General features: G+C 43.2%; 1 protein-coding gene across 1 annotated transcript in view; it reads right to left on the bottom strand.

The window, feature by feature from the left end:
• Positions 1-2,532: 2,532 nt before the first annotated feature.
• hmcn2 (hemicentin 2) overlaps positions 2,533-19,779 on the bottom strand; it is a 120,210-nt gene continuing 102,963 nt past the window's right edge. The window contains exons 68-81 of the mRNA XM_056237566.1: positions 19,476-19,628; positions 16,533-16,670; positions 16,277-16,398; positions 15,149-15,389; positions 14,966-15,025; positions 14,733-14,852; positions 14,317-14,451; positions 13,953-14,072; positions 12,592-12,717; positions 12,381-12,509; positions 11,883-12,194; positions 11,657-11,776; positions 11,426-11,552; positions 2,533-3,057 (exon numbers count right to left, since the gene is read on the bottom strand). Coding sequence (XP_056093541.1) covers positions 2,679-3,057; positions 11,426-11,552; positions 11,657-11,776; positions 11,883-12,194; positions 12,381-12,509; positions 12,592-12,717; positions 13,953-14,072; positions 14,317-14,451; positions 14,733-14,852; positions 14,966-15,025; positions 15,149-15,389; positions 16,277-16,398; positions 16,533-16,670; positions 19,476-19,628 — 2,282 coding nt within the window. The 3' untranslated portion in view covers positions 2,533-2,678. The remainder of the gene's footprint in view (positions 3,058-11,425; positions 11,553-11,656; positions 11,777-11,882; positions 12,195-12,380; positions 12,510-12,591; positions 12,718-13,952; positions 14,073-14,316; positions 14,452-14,732; positions 14,853-14,965; positions 15,026-15,148; positions 15,390-16,276; positions 16,399-16,532; positions 16,671-19,475; positions 19,629-19,779) is intronic.

Raw genomic sequence — 19,779 nt, 5'->3', positions numbered from 1 at the left:
CGAGATCATTGAGTCTCGACCGTAATGACGCGATGGTCACGTTCCCGCGGGGAGAACGTGAGTCATCCACAAACGCTGCTCTAGCGTGATCAAGCCCAAGCACGCAGAGCAGAGAATGTGCCCATCAAAATCGGAAATGAGTCGACCGCAACCAGAAATGCACGGGCGAGCCGTCTTTAAAAAGATTTGCCGCGTGCAAGCTCTTTTGTGAGAGGAGAAAAAACTCTGCGATGTTGAAGGGAGAAATACACTCACTGGCAGATCACTGCACAGATCAGCAGGCAATGTGAACTCGCTGCAGATCGCCGTCACACCAACACCGGAGAGAGTGGCTCGTCTCGTAGAGTGAAGTCAGAAATGGCTGAGGAGTGAAGAGATACTCTTGGCTCCGAAGCGAAAACATATCTGCATATTGCCGGCGTCCTCCTTTTATACCCACGAGGTAAGGCGGAGATACGCTATGCAAATTCCGCAGACCCATGGCATTTCTTTACCATTGGCTTGTTTTTGTATACTCAAAGTCGATAGGCTTTCTAAGCGAAACCCCATTCGTCGTCATCCGACGTAACTCGGAGTGACAACAAAAGGGAACAACCACTGGCTCTGCTCCCTTTTATCCTAAACTCATTACTTCAGACTTATGTGCCATCCAGAAACTTGCGCTCTGCAAGTGAATGTCGTCTTGTGGTACCATCTCAAAGAGGCACAAAATATCTTTCTCGGACCTTTACCATGACTGCTCCCTGCTGGTGGAATGATCTGCCTAACTCAACCAGAGCAGCCGAGTCCCTAGTCACTTTCAAGAAACGGCTGAAGACGCATCTTTTTCAGCAGCACTTGATCCAGTAATACTAACACTTTCTCTTCTATTTTTTTTAATAAAAAATAAAATAAAAATGTACTGCGTTAGATTAAACTGAGGGGTCATAGCACTTGCATATTGCTGTCCTACTGTTAGTTTAACTGCTTCTATTGTTCTCATTTGTAAATCGCTTTGAATAAAAGCGTCTGCTAAATGAATAAATGTATATATATATATTTGTTTTGATTGGTGATTCCAGGTAATGTTAACAAGACTGGATCACATCTTTCTACCATCATCTTCTGAATAGGTTTAACTTCAAACTTACTGTCATCATCACAGAGTTCTATTCAAGCAGTCCCATTCAATTGGGGACAATAGAAACTTTAAATGATTAACATTTACTTTAGTGGAAGGTAAAAGAGAAGAAAGCTTTTGTGTTGACACAAAAATAATAAAGACTGCTGCACACCAAAGGACATTAAAGGAGCCAAACAGAACAGGAAGCTCACCTCATTTTTAATTTCAAGTAACTCTAATTGTTTTCCAGATATTCAAAGGACATTATATATATATATATATATATATATATATATATATATATATATATATATATATATATATATATATTGTTATATATATATTTATATTTGCATTTTATGCTGGCAATCACCCTAATCAGAACAGTTTCTATACAAAGACAGAAAGAAAAAAACATCTGCTTCTGTAAAAAGTGGCAACATGTTGAATATTTGAAATTTGCATGTGAGTATGTGGTAAAACTGTAATGTTGAATGAGTAGGTCTTTAGTAGACTTTATTGCAAATGTGATTCAAGTGGATTTTTTCTGGTTCATAAACAACATTGAAAAATATAGCCTGCAAGGTTTAACTTTAGCACATTCTTGTTTCTTGTGATCTTAAAAACCCTTTCATCACAAGGCCTGTGCTTATGCTTGTAATTCATTTATGTAGAGAAATAAAATGCTAATGTGATTATTTATGACTTTTTTTTCTTTTGCAATATTTTTTTCCATCCATGAGTTGGATCAAATAATTAAGGGAAACCAACGACCAAGAACCCACTGATGGGCACTCCTTCAGCACTGCTGGAAAAGAAGCTTTCTAGAATAAATGTGGCTATTAAATTAAAAACATACCCTTTTCTAAAGCAGGAATATCCTAACATATTTTGTGCAACGATTAAAAAGGGATGATGTTTAGTAATGGGTCTGCTTGACTAAAATATTTAAAAAAAAAAATCATAATCTACATTTTAGTTTCAAGGAATCATGAGCAGAAAGAACACAACCATATTCATGTTCACATACACATCACAAACACACTTGCAGTGATTCATACGCACGCACACTCGTTTACATATAAGAGTACACTCATTAATGTACAAGAGCATACCAATACAACATATGAAAAATATTGCTAGGTAAATACATCTAAACATACCAGTAATTAATTTTAATGCAAGAAATTAGCCGGTGATCATGTAACGCTGACACTGAAGTCTAACCAAAATGTCAGAAATGTTTCTCTCTTTTTTTCTTCTGCTTATTTTTGCAGCGGAGCTAATACTGGATGCATTATTAATATCACGAAAATGCAGAAATAACTGCACAACAGTGAAAACAAAAGAGTCCAGGCAAGATTTAAAATGTTACTAAAATGTTTTTCAAATAATAGTAATATTAAAAGGTGCAATGTATTTTAATGATAATTATCTTAATGATAATTCATGAATCCAACATTCCACTCCACAACAGGGCACATAAATAGGTGGGAATTGAGTTAATTTACAAATGCTTCTCCTATGTCCCATAAAGCAACTGTACATCAGGGACTGAGTATGCAATCTCGCACACTCAGTAGGGGTATTTAGATATGGAGATGTAGATAATAAAAATACTCTGGTAGGTTATGCGCCCCTGGTCTGACAGCGTAGTGGCTTGTACTCGAAGTCGCACCAGGCCGGGCCAGTCTAAAGGCTTTACTGTGAAAATGATGCCTCTTCCTGCTTCGTCCTTGATGCCAAATGGCCTCTCTCCATTTTCTCCTCCTTGCTCCAGGATAGTGAAGGATGTGTGGTCTTGGAGAACGCCTGACTCAGAGAAAGCTGATAGACGGGCCACGTTGTGGTGAGCTGGTATGCCCAGAGGAAGAGTGAGGAGCTTGTACTGGAGCAGAGGAAAAGAGCCTGCGGAGCCACAGTCCAGTCTGGAAGTGCAAGGTCTGTAGCAGGTGCTGGGGTCAAAGCAAGACAGCAAATGGTCAATAAGAGTATCCATGATAAAAAAAAGGGAAAATCTTGTGACAAAGCATGTGGCAAGTTCTTAGAATTGTTCTCTTTGTATTCATGGTCGGTTTTAATATAGGTTTAAAAACATTTACTATTTTTAAGGAAAACTTAATGACTAAATGACTAGTGTGTATACAACCCTTACTTCAAAGGATTTTCCAACGTTTTTACATTTTTTAATGAATTATTAGATCAGTTTTTTGGGGAACCACTATTACTACTACTATTAATTACTACTACAGTGAAAAATCGAAAAGGCAATGGTATCTCCTTAGCCAATGATCTGAATTTTTTTTTTTTACACGCTTTGAGAAGCCAGTTTTAAAGGGGGGGTGAAATGCTGTTTCATGCATAGTGAGTTTTTTACACTGTTAAAGAGTTGGATTCCCATGCTAAACATGGACAAAGTTTCAAAAATGAAGTTGTAAGTTTGATGGAGTAATTCTGTTCCAAAAATACTCCTTCCGGGTTGTCACAAGTTTCGGAAAGTTTTTTTCGAATACGGGCGTGTGTGACGTCAGAGTCGCTGGAATTTCCTTATACGGGTCTTAAGGGCACTTCTCCCGGAAGGGCGCACGCGCATCTGTAGCCTAGTGCGTGCGAGAGTACGCCTATGCCCATCAGAGCGCTGGGCTCGGTCGGCTGCGCTGCAATTAAAAAAATGGCACCAAAAAAGTGTGTTTTTGGTTGCCAGGGCAAGACAACACTGCACAAACTTCCAAAGAACCCAGCGTTAAGGGACCTGTGGATGGATTTTGTTTTTCCAGAGCAGCAACGGAGTTGTGCAAGTGTTTTTGTTTGTTCCCTTCATTTCGACGGTAATAGTTTTATAAACAAGGCCCAGTTCAACGCCGGATTTGCAGATCGCCTAATACTTAAAGATGGAGCAGTCCCAACGATAAAGGTTCACGGTCGTGCGTTGGAACCGCAGGCGGTGAGTAAAACTGCTTCAAATGTCTGTGAGTTGTTAACTATCGGCATGTAAGCACAGCAAGTAAACAACATGATCACATACAGTTAATATCTATGGAGCATGCGATGTATGGTGTGTGTGTGTGTGTGTGTGTGTGTGTGTGTGTGTGTGTGTGTGTGTGTGTGTGTGTGTGTTTAAATACATTTGTTTAGCTGGCCACTGTAGGTGTCAGTTTGTTTATTGTAAAAATAAATCATGTCCTCATAAACCACGAGTCTGTCTGTTTACAACACACAAATGTTATAAAACTCGCGCATGACATGGTGTTCTAAAAACACTGCGCTCAAGTTCAAATAATTTCTATTTAAAAAAAAACGCTCGAGACCTTATGGTTTTCACTAGGGATGCACCGATCCACATTTTTTCACTTCCGATCCGATCCCGATACCTGAATTTGGATATCGGCCGATACCGATTCTATTCCGATACCAGAGCTGTGTTTGCTTTAATATTATTATTATCATTATTGTTGATTTTATTTGATGCTGAAATGAACTCCTCTCAACAGGCAAGTATGATATGTACGTATCTATGCGTGTATGTCCTAAAATGCAACTTTAGGTAAGTATAAGGTCAGAAAAACAGGAAATCCTGTTAACAGGAAAAATCCCATTCTGAAAGCAAATATGCAACTGCAAGGGTTTCAAATTGATTGTCATGTCAATATTTATTACATTCCCAAAATGTCAAATACTTGAGTCTTGAAATATAAGAAAAGTGCAAGTGTAAACATCTTACACACACACTATCAATAAAACAGTTTGCATCAACAGCAAAAAAAAAACAAGTACACTGGCTCTTTTAGCATCAACAAATCAAGGTTTTAAAATGTAAAATATTAGAAATATAAGAAAAGTGCAATAGTCCAACATTTTCGTAGGCTATTCGTGATTCAGCTGCTCTGAATTGTCAAAACACCATTCAAACTCTATTAAAACTTCTTGCTACGGATGCGAAAAACGCAGATTTTTTTTATGACGGACGAAAGTTTCAGTGGCAGTATGCAAGCGTGATTGACATAACGTGAGGTCGTATTTATTTTTTAACGTGCGAAAATTTCAGACGTGAATTTCGGACTCCGTGTGCAAGGGCCTTAACACACACACACACACACACACACACACACACACACACACACACACACACACTCTATCAATAAAACGGCTCCCGTTGTCTTTTTGCCCACTGGCTAAAAAATCCTCGTGCTCTTTAACGTGGTGCTTTTTTAAATGTTTGATTGCGTTCGTTGTGTTGACCGACGCGAGGGAGCTTCCACCTCTCTGAATTACAGCTTTGCAAACATTGCATTTTGCTGTCTTGCTCCGCGGTGTTTCCAGTGTGAAGTATTTCCACACAGCGGACATAATGCTGCTCAATGCTTTCCTGCTAGCTGGCTGCAAACTGCGGAATGGATTTTCTGAGCGGAGGCGTGTCTCATGACTCTGTGTCTATTTGAGCCGCGCCTCCGTTCAGGAAATCCATTCCACAGTTTGCAGCCAGCTAGCAGACTAGCCGGCGGGAATCAATTTTGGAGTCATTTCAGCAGACAACGTTAAAGCGCAGACATGGCTCATGGATATCGGATATCTCCGCAGGTTGGATCGGGAAAATCCGATACGTGAATTTACGCTGGTATCGGTCCCGATACCGATACTGGATCGGATCGGCCCCATCCCTAGTTTTCACCCATTTCACTGCCCATCTGCGTTCTGTATGAACGATCCCTTAGTATTGTTTAGATCCTTGTTCTGCATGGGATTACTATCTGATTGTTAGCCATGGTTTATTTTCGGATGTCACTCACAGCTTCCAGACGCTCTCAACGCAAAAGCTTCGCGCTTTCGTGTCGTGATTATTTAGCTCCGCCCACACGGCACGCCTCCACCCGCTCGGGTTTTTCCGGAAAGACTCGGTACAGCCTATCTTTCTTTTATAAATATAATAAAACTAAAGACTTTTTGGAGATATGAAGGATGCAATACTACTCTATAGGTTCTTAAGATTAACATGAGATTGAGTGAAACTGAGTGTTTCACCCCCCCTTTAAGCACGGTTATGGAGGGTTTTAAACAAACACTGAGTCCATCTGCCTCTCTGAAATAGTATTTTCTTAATGTGACTAAACAGCTGAAAGCTACACCTTTTATCAAAGCTCCTGGACAAGATGGCATCTGTAGTAGAAGCCTTAGACCTGGTTTCAAAGTCAGGGCTTAGATTAAGCCAGGATTAGACCTTAGTTCAATTAGGGAATTTAAGTAGCTTTTTAAACGTTCCTTAGAAAAAAAAAACATTACTGGAGTGCATTTTGAGACAAAACAATGGCACTGACATATTTTATGATATGCTTTCAGTTAAAACAACTCAAACATGCATTTTAGTCTGGTACTGGGCTTAAGCCTTGTCTGTGAAACTGGGTGTAAATCTTTGTGCAGAGTAACTCGGAGTGGTGTTTCCATCATTGTCTCAAGCTTCATTGGATCAGGGTCCTCAGCTATGGAAAACGTCTCGGTTACGTATGTTACCCTCGTTCCCTGAGTACAGGGAACGGAGACGTGTCGTCGGGGGAGTTCCCTGATGAATTGGGATCACGCTAGGGAGCCAATTGCCTTCGAGAGAATTAAAACGAGCCAATAGACATTGGCATGCAAGATTTTCATTCCGCAGCCCGCCTACCAGCGCGGGTATAAAAGGCGGAAGTAAACATTGCGCAATGCTTTTCGCTGAGGAGCCGAACAGTGTCCAGTCCTCCGTGAGAGTACAGCAACATGGCGAAGGGATGACACGTCTCCGTTCCCTGTACTCAGGGAAGGAGGGTTACATACGTAACCGAGACGTTCCCTTTCGTCCTGGGAACTCCGACGTGTCGTCGGGGGAGTTCCCTGACGAATTGGGATCCCTAATAAAACGCCATGGTGCTGGCCCCTTCCAGCGCCCGGCTAAGCTACCCTGCAGCAGTTTCTTGCAATAAGATGCGGGAGCTAGCACGGGAACCACACTGCTTTTCCGCAAGACCCGCACAGTGGATATTGGATAACACTGGGAAAGCGTTCCCTCAAGAGAGGGGGAACGCTGTGGAAGCCCCAGCCTGACTGAGGAAGGCCAGGAATACACATATGTACTAGCCCGAAGGAATAGTGAAACATATGGCAGTCCCTGAGGTAGTCCCAATCCAAGGAAAGTGGGAGCGTACTCAACAGGGACGACGAACGAGTCCGTCAAGGGGAAGACACGGCTGAACTGCACGTGGCATCATGGGTCACAGTAGAGACCACCGGAGCACCCAGTCTACTAACAACTCCTTACTAGAGGTAGCAGACCTGGCGCCGGGCGTTTCCGCAGCGCCCAGCACCGATGGGTGAAGGAGGAAATCACGAGGCTCATCGACGTAGGGCGCCATACGGAGCAAAGAACGCACATATCCGCTGCGAGGTGGAGTGGCGTAGCAAGCCGACACAACCTATTCCCTCGACCCACTGGCCGTAGCCAGAACACGGGAGGAAACAGGTTCCACACGAAGGCCATAGAACCTAGCGAACGTGTTGGGTGTCGCCCAGCCCGCAGCTCTACAGATGTCTGTCAGCGAGGCGCCTTGAGCCAAAGCCCAGGAAGTGGCAACACCTCTAGTAGAGTGAGCACGCAACCTGGGAGGACAAGGCTCACCCAGAGACTCATACGCTCGGGTGATAGCATCCACTATCCAGTGGGCTAACCTCTGCTTGGAGACGGCCTTCCCCTTCTGCTGGCCTCCGTAACAGACAAAGAGCTGATCTGAGGTTCTGAAGCTTTGCGTTCTGTCAATATAAACCCGCAGAGCGCGGACTGGACAGAGAAAAGCTAGGGCTGGGTCTGCCTCCTCCTGGGGCAGCGCTTGCAGGTTCACGACCTGGTCCACGAAGGGAGTGGTAGGAATCTTGGGCACATATCCGAGCCGGGGTCTCAATACAACACGAGAAAGGCCCGGCCCGAACTCTAGGCACGATTCGTCGACCGAAAAAGCCTGCAGATCCACGACCCTCTTGAAAGAGGCCAATGCTAACAAGAACGCTGTCTTACTGGACAGGAAATTAAGCTCTACTGTCAGCAAAGGCTCAAAGGGAGGACTTTGAAGAGCTCTAAGTACCAGAGCCAGGTCCCAAGAGGGTACAGAGTGCAAAACACGAGGTGGATTTAACCTCCTAGCACCCTTAAGGAATCTGATGACCAGGTCGTGCTTCCCCAGGGACTTACCTTCCACTGCATCGTGATGCGCGGCTATTGCGGCGACATACACTTTGAGGGTGGAGGGGGACAGCCTCCGCTCCAACCCATCTTGCAGGAAGGAAAGCACGACTCCAATCGGGGCAAGTTCGGGGGTCCTCCTGACGGGAGGAACACCAATCGACGAACAGGTTCCACTTCAACGCATAGAGGCGCCTCGTAGAGGGGGCTCTAGCGGAAGTGATGGTGTCTACCACTGCCTGTGGTAGACCACCTAGAACCTCTGCGTCCCGTCCAGGGACCAGACATGGAGTTTCCAGAGGTCTGGACGTGGGTGCCATAGAGTGCCCCGTCTCTGAGAAAGAAGGTCCTTCCTCAGAGGAATCAGCCAAGGAGGGGCTGTCGCGAGGAGCATGAGTTCAGTGAACCAAGTCCTGGTGGGCCAATACGGCGCCACTAGAAGGACCTGCTCCTCGTCCTCCCTGACCTTGCACAGTGTCTGTGCAAGAAGACTCACTGGGGGAAACGCATACTTGCGCAAGTCCCGGGGCCAGCTGTGAGCCAGGGCGTCCGTGCCGAGGGTTCCCTCGGTCAGGGAGTAAAACCACTGGCAATGGGTCGTCTCTGGAGAAGCAAAAAGATCTACCTGTGCGACTCCGAAGACACTCCAAATCAGCTGGACCACCTGGGGATGGAGTCGCCATTCTCCTGGCAGGGGAGGCAACCGCGAGAGCTCGTCTGCCACACGGTTGAGCTCCCCTGGAATGTGAACGGCACGAAGCGACCTCAGATGCTTCTGACTCCATAGGAGGAGGTGGGAGGCGAGTCGCGAGATACGACGGGAGCGTAGACCACCTTGATGGTTGATGTATGCAACGGTCGCAGTGCTGTCCGTACGGACCAGTACGTGCCTGTGTCTGAGGAACCCCTTGAGGCGACGCAAGGCTAGACGTACTGCTTGCAACTCTAGGCAGTTGATGTGCCAATGCAGTTGAGGCCCCGTCCACAGACCTAAACTGCATGCCCGTTGTACGTGGCCCCCCACCCGGTGGCAGAGGCATCTGTTTAAACCACAGCATGCCTGGAAACCTGGACTAGGGGCACTCCGGCCCGTAGAAACACAGGATCTGACCACGGGGAGAAGGTTTGGCGACAGTGCGGGGTCACTTTGACCCGGAACATGCCGCTGTGCCACGCCCACCTCGGGACTCAATCGTGAAGCCAGCGCTGAAGCGGTCTCATATGTAACCGGCCGAGCGGCGTTACTGCGGCTGCGGCTGCCATATGCCCCAGGAGCCTCTGAAATTGTTTCAGTGGAACCGCTCTCCTGCCTCGAAAAGACCTGAGGCAGGTGAGCACTGACTGGACGCGTTCCTCTGTGAGGCACGCAGTCTGGGCGACCGAGTCCAGCTCCATACCGAGATAAGAGATCATCTGCACGGGGCAGAGTTTGCTCTTGTCCCAGTTGACCTGAAGCCCCAACCGGCTGAGGTGCCGAAGCACCATGTCCCTGTGATCGCACAACACATTTCGCGAGTGAGCTAGAATGAGCCAGTCGTCGAGATAATTGAGAAAGAGAACATCGATCTCTTTCCTCAAGACAGGGGCGTCCGCCGACCGCACACGGGTGAAGTGGACGCCCCTGAACTTGGGAGGCCGGTGTGCAAACTGAATTGCATAGCCGAACCGGATGGTGCGGATGAGCCATCGGGACGGACCCGTAAGCGCTAGCCAGGCTTCCAGATACCGTCCCAACGAACCCACCCGAGCCACCGGCGTACCCGCGGAGGGGCAACGAGGTGGAAGACAGGGACCCGGCTCTGGTGGTGTTGCAGCGACCGAGAGCAGGGTCTGGGTGCACTTGACACCGACCTGCTTCCACCGGGGGGCAGACAGCAGAGAAGGCCCGTGGGCGTTCTGCTGCGGACTGCCCGGTGGCGAGGGGAGGGGGAAAGACGAGGCCCTGACTCCTCGTGTCCTGGTCTCTGCGCCTCCGGGCCCAGCCACAGACCGCTGCTATCCGCAAACTGGGAAGAGGGGAACGGGGGTGATGCCGCTCGGGGGCGGCACACACCGCCATTCTGGCCCTCTTGGACGGGGGAGACTGTGTGCCCACCAGTCTCGGCCAAGGATGACCTGGAGGAGGAAGAGGAAACTGCTCTTTTTTTTTTAAATGTGGGTACCGGAACAGAAACAAAACTGAAAAAAGGATTCTCCACCCGGCCCTCCCCCGGGGGAAGTAGGCGTGCAGGGGCACCCTCCCGACGAGCAGCATCCAAACTCTCCTCCAGGTCGCCCGTCTCAGGAACGCTTCCCGCTCTTCTTCTTCCGGGAAGGGGCCGGAGGCGTCTGAGCGGGCTTGGCCGCCCTCTTACAACCAGACCTCCGTCCCCCAGGGGTAGGCTGCTGCCCTGGAGGAGGAGCGGCCGTAGAAGGGCGGCCTCGGCGACGAGCAGCCGGAGGCTCTACGGCCACAGAGGACCCGAAGCAAAAAGCATTGCGCAATGTTTACTTCCGCCTTTTATACCCGCACTGGTAGGCGGGCTGCGGAATGCAAATCTTGCATGCCAATGTCTATTGGCTCGTTTTAATTCTCTCGAAGGCAATTGGCTCCCTAGCGTGATCCCAATTCGTCAGGGAACTCCCCCGACGACACGTCGGAGTTCCCAGGACGAAAGGGAACCTCAGTTATAGTCCCCCATCCCAAAGTGTCTCGCTCAATTAATGATTCCCGGCCAATTGCATTAACCTCATTAGTTATGAAAGCCTTGGAAATGGATGTTAAATTAAACAAGTAAAGTTAGACCCATTACATTTTGCATATTGTGCTAAAAGAGGCATGGATGATGCAAAAATGTTCCTGATGATATGGGAGGCACTTTTGCCAGACTGTTTGTTGATTTCTCCTCAGCGTTTAACAAATCCACAACAACAACTTGTTAATGAATTTAATGTCAATTATGGATGAATGATTATAGATTTGGACTTTTTGACAGGAAGGCAGCAAAGGGTCAGGGTAAATGGAGACTTATTGAACATTCTATACATTTATAAAGTATACATTTATATACATTTATTCAACTTTTCAATAATTTCATTCTTTTACTCAGGCTTTGAGTAATTACATTACAAACAGTTCTCACCCTGGATTGCGTCCTCTTTGGTAGCTGGTGGGGCAGGGTGTGTCAAGACACTGGTAACCCCCCCGTGTGTTAAAGCACATTTGGTTTGGTCCACACTGGACACCTTGCATAGTGCACTCATCAACATCTGCAAGGAAATGAGATTTTCAGACTGTTTATTGCATGTAAAAAGAGTTTATGAAAGCCATCATTTATCAGTATCATCAAGCATAAAAAATGTTAAAGACTCACCTTTGCATGTTCGGCCATTGGATAATAGTTGGTATCCTGGCGGACAGGTGCACTGGTAGCTTCCTATTGTGTTTCTGCACTCATGCTGGCAAGGCTTTCTAAATGCACATTCATCGATATCTTTGAAAAAGATTTAAAATAAATAAATAAATAATCTGTTAAATTACAGTCTTAAATATATGAATTATAAATAAAACAATAAAATAAAAGTTATTATGTTACACACCTATGCAAGTCCCATCCTTGCTGGTATATCCAACTGGGCATTCATGCCTGGGACGACGTGAAGATCCGAGGTGCTCCGGTAAGACTGAGAGGCGAGTGAGGTAAGGTCTCTCTAAAGTGGATACCAGCTGGGGCCGCAGCCTGGCTTGTACCCGAGTACTGTTGGTAAAGATGTGCCCTCTCTCAAGCCCAGCACAAGAGCGACCATCACCCAGAAGAACAGTCCCCGGTGGGCACAGACAGCGGAAGCTGCCTGGAACATTACGACACTGAAAAGCACAAGGGCTGGGCACCTGCGCACATTCGTCAATATCTGCAAAGCCAAAAATAACTTGAATTAGTCTTACTTCAACAAAGCTGGACATTTACTGTACATGTTAATTTACATAGTTTAACTGTGAGTGTCAGCCAATTCACTGACTTCCACTTGTTTGGTAATATCACATTGCACTGTTAATGTATATGTGTGGCATTCCTTGATTATGTTTATGAACTTCACCTAAGCATGGTCGACCCAAGCCTTGAGAGCGGTAGCCTCGAGGACAAACACATCCATACCCACCAACCGTGTTCTGGCAGATTTGACTGTAGCGACACATGTGACTGCCGTCCTGGCATTCGTCTATGTCTGTGAGCAACAGAAAGGCATGTCTCATTTCAAATATTCCCATTGGTTAACGTAACAGGGTTTTAATTGAGTGACTTCTTACCCACACACACTCCATTTTCTGCTGTGGTCATGCCAGCTGGGCAGCTGTCAAAACACTGATATCCTCCATCTGTGTTTCGGCACTGCTGGTGTGCTGGACACACGTTCCTCAAACACTCGTTTATATCTGATTATAAACAAGCATAAATTATTTTAAGCAAAAAACAAGCTTACTAAGCTACATTATTGATTCTGTTGATTTCTACTGAGCTCAATATTGCCTCTATCATCCAAAAACTTCTGTGTGTGTATTCATTTGAATTTCTGGTTACACTATTTCAATTGTCCATTTTAGACATTCTACTAGCTATAAGTAACTTTTCAACTACATGTCAACTAACTCTCATTAGAGTATTAGTAGACTGTTAGGTTAAGTTTAGGTGTTGGGGTTAGGCTTATAATAAGATGACATGTAGTTGCAAAGTTACTTATAGTCAGTCTGTTGGGGGGGCATCAAAATAAAGTGTTGGAGTATTAGTAGACTGTCTGCATAATTTTTGCTAATTAACTTTGTCAACTTTAACATGTCAACTAAATATCATTATAATGTCTAAGGTGGACCATCCAAATAGTGTTACCGAATTTCCTCATAACTGCATTTTTAAATAATTTTGAGCAACATGAAAATTGAAAATATATTTAAAGAGATAGTTTACCCCCCAACAAAATTCTGTCATCATTTATTCAGCCTTTGATTTTATGTTTCATAGAATGAGATGAGTATCTGTAAATGATGACTGAATGAATTTTCATTTTTGGGTGAACTATCCCTAGTATTTTAAATATGATGTACAATTTTAATATTAGAATTTAATAATATTCAGCGACCAATAAAGTATAATATTCCACATTTTACTCCAAAATTTCTCCCACAGTCAACTTATATAAAAAAGTAAGGTTCCACTGTATATTAGGTGTCTTAAACCAGGTGTACTTAATTCGAAAAAAAGAAGAAAAAAAACCTGTCTGCTACAATGTTCTTATTGTGTTCATGTATTGCAAAACCTGTTTACCACCATAGAGGTGGAATACATGGAAGGTTAGGGACACATTTCATGGAACTAACAACAAAGCTGTAAAATTCAATATCTGCCAACTCACGCAATTGACCCAATTCTCACGCTCTCACGCCACACCCGCATATTCTCACGCTGAAGTGTCAACCCGGTCGGTCAAATGCCTGAAAGATGTTGGGCCACTCGTGACCCTTGCGTGTGCAGACAGCACATACACCCCCCCCCCCCCCCCATCCCATCCCATCCCCCCCCCCCCCCCCCCCCCCCCCCCATTGGAGAAGTCTCACGCCAAGCTAAACTCAAAAGTTGTCAGCTATGCGATATAGTTTTACAAATTGACACTGACCCAGGCAGCGATGTCCCACCAGCTGGTATCCTGGGTGACAGGTGCAGCGGAAGGAGCCTAGAGTATTGAAACACTGCTGCTGGCATGGAGACACTGCTGATTCTTGACACTCATCCACATCTGAAGGAAAAGATCTGTAAGTTAACCTTCATCTATGGTCCCTGTGTCTAGAACAATCACTTTTACATTCAGTCTAAAGTTACAAACCTGATAATATTGAGTTTCATAGTGGAAAACTCATCAACACATTGTTGGCTTGAGCAGTAAATAAAGGTAATAAATTCTCCATCCATTAAACATGCTGGGAGTATGAACCAAATGCTGATATAAAACAGTTAATTTTTTTTATAGTAGTCAAGCTAACCTTCACAGCTGGTGCCAACTAAACTGGGTTTGAAGCCTAGGCCACACTTGGCTTGACAGCGATACGTCCCAACGGTGTTCACACACTGCTGGTTGGGGTGACACAAGTGGGAACCTTGGCTGCATTCGTCAATATCTGAATCCAAACAAAATCACTCAGTACATAAATGTTCTATTTTTAAAAAAAGAAAGAAAATAAGTAACATTCCAGTTTATTTTGCTGCTATCATCTAGGAACCTTTTAACTTTATTATGGATAGTGCCATCAAAATACTGAGTTAAAGTTAAGCTCAACAGACAGTTACAGATGCTTATTTTGTGCTGAACCGGAACATCTCCTAAAACAGATAATTTACATGTGAATTTGAGTAAAAGTCTAATATAAATTGGAGAATTAATGATTACTATAGATGTGACCTTGGCAGGTGTTTGACTCGGTAGAAATGGTGAATCCAGACGGACACGCGCAGGAGAAACCGCCCATGATATTATTACATGAGTGTGAGCAGGGAGAGTCAACAGCACATTCATCCTCATCTAAGAAAAAAAAAATCATTCTGATCACATTCTGTAACAGGTTTTGTATTAATATAGGTGAAAGAATGTGGACTTTTATAGCTAGTATGCAGCAGCATCTTTTGGAAACATACCGGCACAGTAAGATGCCGTGTCCAAGACAAAACCTTTTGGACATGTCTCTCCATCGCCCTCTACACAGAAATGAAACATTGATTATGTCATTTTGAATTAAGCTATGTTTTATTAAAAAAGGTGTATATTATGAAAACACACCATTTTACACAATCAAATGAAAAACTGTACCATGGACTGACCTGGTATGAGTAAGCTGGCAGTCATCTTGAACTCCAGGCTGAGAGTGAAAAGACTGTAGGTGCCACTAATTCCTGTCAGTCTGAGGAGCTGCAGCAGGGGCCCCTGACGATTCTCTGGCCCCTCAAAAATCACAGAATGATTGCAGCGCAGGGTCATGGGAGCCCCATCCCATATGTGATTCTGTGAGGACCAGGAATAAAGCTGCCCGGAGCCTGTCTGCACATACGACTCATCAAACTCCTAATGAAAAGAAGAAAATAAAACAAACTTCATTTAACTATTTAACCATTTAACTAGTTAACTATCCCTTTAAAGGCCAATTCACACTGCAAGACAAAAGCCAACAAACACGCTTGTTGGGTTTTGTTGGATCGGTGTGTTACCCCTGTTGGTGTCTGTTGGCGTCTGTTGGAGCAGTGTGAACATGACAGTTATTTTTCATTAAATTCTAATCCAACGACCAACTTGTTTGTTGGCGTTTGTCTTTGCGGTGTGAATTGGCTTTAAGAGTGTTTATAACTACACCCAGGTATTTAGTTAACTATTATGAACTACTTTTCTAACAATATACTGTACATACACTACCAGTCAAAAGTTCAGGGTCAGTAAAAAAAAAAAAAATTCTATTTGAAAGAATGAAATTGATGTTTCATTTTAGCAAGGATGCAAATGTATCAAAGTGACAGTAAAATACATAACATTACAAAAAGATTGTTTATAAAAAAAATATATATTTAGAAATTGTATATCCATTAAAAAATTTTATCATGGCTTCCATAAGTCTAAGCAGCACAATTTCAATATTGACAATAATACTAAATGTTTCTTGAGCACCAAATCAGCATATTAGAATGATTTCTGAAGGATCATGTGACACTAAAGACTGGAGTAATGCTGAAAATTCAGTTTATCACAGAAATAAATTACATTTTAAAATATATTAAAATAGAAAACATTATCTTAAATTATAAAAACATTTCACAATAGTATACAATATTTCACAAAATACTGTTATACAGTTTAAATAAGTCAAATAAATGCATAAGAAAAACTCTTAAAACTCTTTAAACGGTTTTGTACCTAAATAAAGTCTGAAAATCTTACGTCCGTGAGTGTGAAAGACTAACCTGTAGATTGAGATTAGACGTCAAAAGCATAGGAGGAACAAAGCCGTTGATAACAATGTCCACTAAAAGAGTCCCCTCTGCATCCAGACCTCTGGCCACATGAGTCAGCTTTAAGACCTCTCCTGTCATTCCAAGGCAGAAGACACATTCAGTGGGTAGAATCCGAAATGCAGTCCCCTTAGCAGTAATTGTGTCCCATTCAACCACAGATATGTTAATTAGGCTCTTCAAAATAGCATGTATGGACAGCTGTAACCTGTGTCAAACTCCAGTTGAGATTCCTGTCTGAACTGCCCTTCAGTGAGGGAGAAGCCGTTCTGGGTCTCCGGTGACTGATACACAGTCGTCCAGTAAATCGGGGCAAATACAGACACCAGTACTCGCAACAAAGGACCTGCAATGCAGGAAGAGGTCAAATAATAGATTCAAAAATAAAAAAGTGTTGGCAGAGAAACAACAATGTTAATTCAACGTTGCTGAAAACAGAAATGCTGCTACTTCTTAATGATGTCTGTTTAATAGACAGGATTTCCTTTTCATGTTATCAAGGACCAGGTTCTGCTTACAAAACATTTTATGTTGAAATTATTAATTTTGGGTTAAACTTTATTTAAAGGTGTCCTTGTTACAGTGTAATTATACATTTAAGTACTGAGTAATATTAATGTTCATCCAACAGAGTTAGGATTAGAGTAGTGGTTCTCAACCTTTTTTGGGCCAGCACCCCCTATCAATTATCCAGTTCCCTTACATGTGAATGGCCCCTGACTGGTTCGAGTCGGCACTCGGCACCGCTGCGGAGTAGCACAATACCTGCACAGTACCAAGACGCCTGTAATTTTGTTTATTTACCGCTAGAGCGCCAAAAGTTGTGGACTGCAGCTTATATATAATTAAAAAGCATGTTACTAAAAGCCAAATAACAGATTTGATTTGACTGAAGAGTGGGCATATTATTATCATAGTTTCCCAGAGAGCAAAATAGTAATCTGAAGTAGAAATTAGCCTACAGTATATATCAGTGTATATCAATGTTGAAGAAATGCAACAGTTACAAATTTGACATTACAATTTGATTTATGTGGCTTATGGCAAATAGCAGCCAATCAGCAAGGAGCAGCCAAAAAATGCAACGGTTACAAATTTGACATTCTAAATTTAATTAACAGCAGCTGGGGGAGACCAGGGACAGTTGCAACACTTTTTGCATTTGGCTCTGTTACTCAGAGAAGGTTTGGATTAGACAAACCAATTGTTTATACAATAAACTTACATCTGTCTGTTAATAGTCTAAACCATTTAAAGATAATTACAGAATCTACATTTTTCACAATTTGAATTTGAATGTAAGGAGTCAGATTGGGCCCGAGGACAGTTGCAACATTGTTTGGGGGTGGTTGCAACATGTTACAAATACAATATATTACAATATATGTCAGTGCTAGCAAAATGATTAATAATTAAAAATGTAATTTATAATAATATTACAGTGTTATTTATTCATCAGCTTTTATTAGATGACAATTATAGATTTGTCTAGATGAGTAGGCCTTATGTGCAGATAATATTCAAATTGATATAAAATACAGTAGGCTTTTAATGACATAGGAAGAATGGAACAATTTGTGAGGCAATTAACTTTTATTTAGCCTATTGTCATGTAAAACATTTTTAATATTTTTAGATAATTAAACTATTCACTATGTCCTCCTCTGCACATAAACACAGTTGCACCAACGCATGGTCACAGACATCTGCACACATGCGCGCACGTGCACACACACATAAACATAAACCTCCTGTCCTTGCTCCAACTTGATGACCTATTTTATATTTAAGTTTTAAAAAAAGCATCAACTGAGCCTGTCGCTGTGTGAGTGTCATCACTCTAGCTTGTTTCTGATTAGAGAAAAATGACAGCAAATAGCCAGTTACATTAACAGGGAACATTAACATGGAAAAATCTGAATGATTTATTTGAACTTTCGAATTTGAACTTTCAAAATTGATTTGAAAATTAGTGTGAGCCCTGTATTTGATGTTTTTCTGCTAATTTCTTTACTGCGGGTTGCAGAGACGTTAGTTTCAGCCGTAGTGCGCCTGAGGCATGCAAGTCCAAGCGATTGCGGTACTTAGACTGCATGTGGATGACCTGGCTGAATCCCTGCTCAACGAGATATGTTGTTGGAAAAGCAAGAATCAGCAGCCTGATGATCTTTTGCCAGAGAGCCGGATACCGCTGGGCCACATGCTGCACCAGCCAGATGTGCGAAAAATAGCCTGGGCTTCGTCGTATAGCGGGCTCGCATTTGCACAACCCAACTGGGAACATCAAGGTTAACACCCACCATTGCAACCTATATGCATTAGTGGGCTGGCCCTCTCTATATACTCAACGCCTGACCAGTGTTGGGGAAGTTACTTTTAAAAAGTAGTGTAACTCGTTACTCGTTACTTCTTTAAAAAAGTAATCCGTTACTTTACTTAGTTACCCCATATAGAAAGTAATTTTTACGTTACTCGTTACTTTTACGTTACTTTTATGTTGCTTGACTTTGGGCAGAACCCAATATCTGTTCCTAAATGTGTAGGCCTACATAAAGTTCTACTATGCATAATGCAATATATAATGCCATAAATGCATATTGCATTTATCAAAAATTTTTATATTTATGAAGAAATGCCGGTTAATGGATAGGCATTTGCATGGGCGGCGCTAGGGAGGGGCTAGAAAGAAAGCCCCCAAGAAAGACCAAAGCACCCCGTTAGCACCCCCAAAAATCATTTCTGGAAGTAATTATATTCAGGCTGTATTCTATGGAAGTCCTGAACCGCATGGTGAAGAAAAAAAAAGAAAACTTATCTTGTTATTTAGACATAATAAGGGGACATTCTAATCTGCATTAAGCCAAATTAAGCGTTCTTATAATGGTTTTCTATGGGAGGAAAATGCTTAACGTGTAAGTAAACACGTTGCGTTCATATTCTGGGCTCAGACTTTATTATGATTTTAGTATCATAATGATTAATAAATGCACGCACAATTTTCCGTGAACTTGATAAATGTTGCAGATATGTTTTACTATGCACGTAAACAAATGCCTTTCAACTTATGTGTGCAAAATCTGATTGCATTAGTACACTCTGGCACGTGGCCAGGCTACACTGTGAAAGCAAATACATAGCAAAGTTCACTCACCAACACTTGGAGGAATGTTTTCCACGTGGGCCTCCAGGGTGCTGGTGCCCTCCACGGCATTCTCTGTAATATTGGCCTCAAGAAACGCCACTCCAAATTCCTTCTCATTAATCATGCCTATCAAACTGCCCCGTGTACGCCGCGGAGACTCCCCTACTCGACAGAGAAAAAAGACAGTGTGTCAGGATTCTTGTAGTGTGTAAATAAGTTCCCCTTCGTCAGATCACTACAACGTGAGTCAGAAGTGATTCTGACGAATGGGGATCGCTTGCAAGAGCCTAACTACTTCGAGTGAAATAAAACG

This window comes from Rhinichthys klamathensis, unplaced genomic scaffold (genome assembly GCF_029890125.1).
Source record: "Rhinichthys klamathensis goyatoka isolate OS25496 unplaced genomic scaffold, OSU_Roscu_1.1 h1tg000487l_1, whole genome shotgun sequence".
In the NCBI taxonomy this organism is placed as follows: Eukaryota; Metazoa; Chordata; class Actinopteri; order Cypriniformes; family Leuciscidae; genus Rhinichthys; species Rhinichthys klamathensis.
The sequence above is the reverse complement of the archived record's forward strand: the minus strand, read 5'-3'. Positions and strand labels throughout refer to the sequence as shown.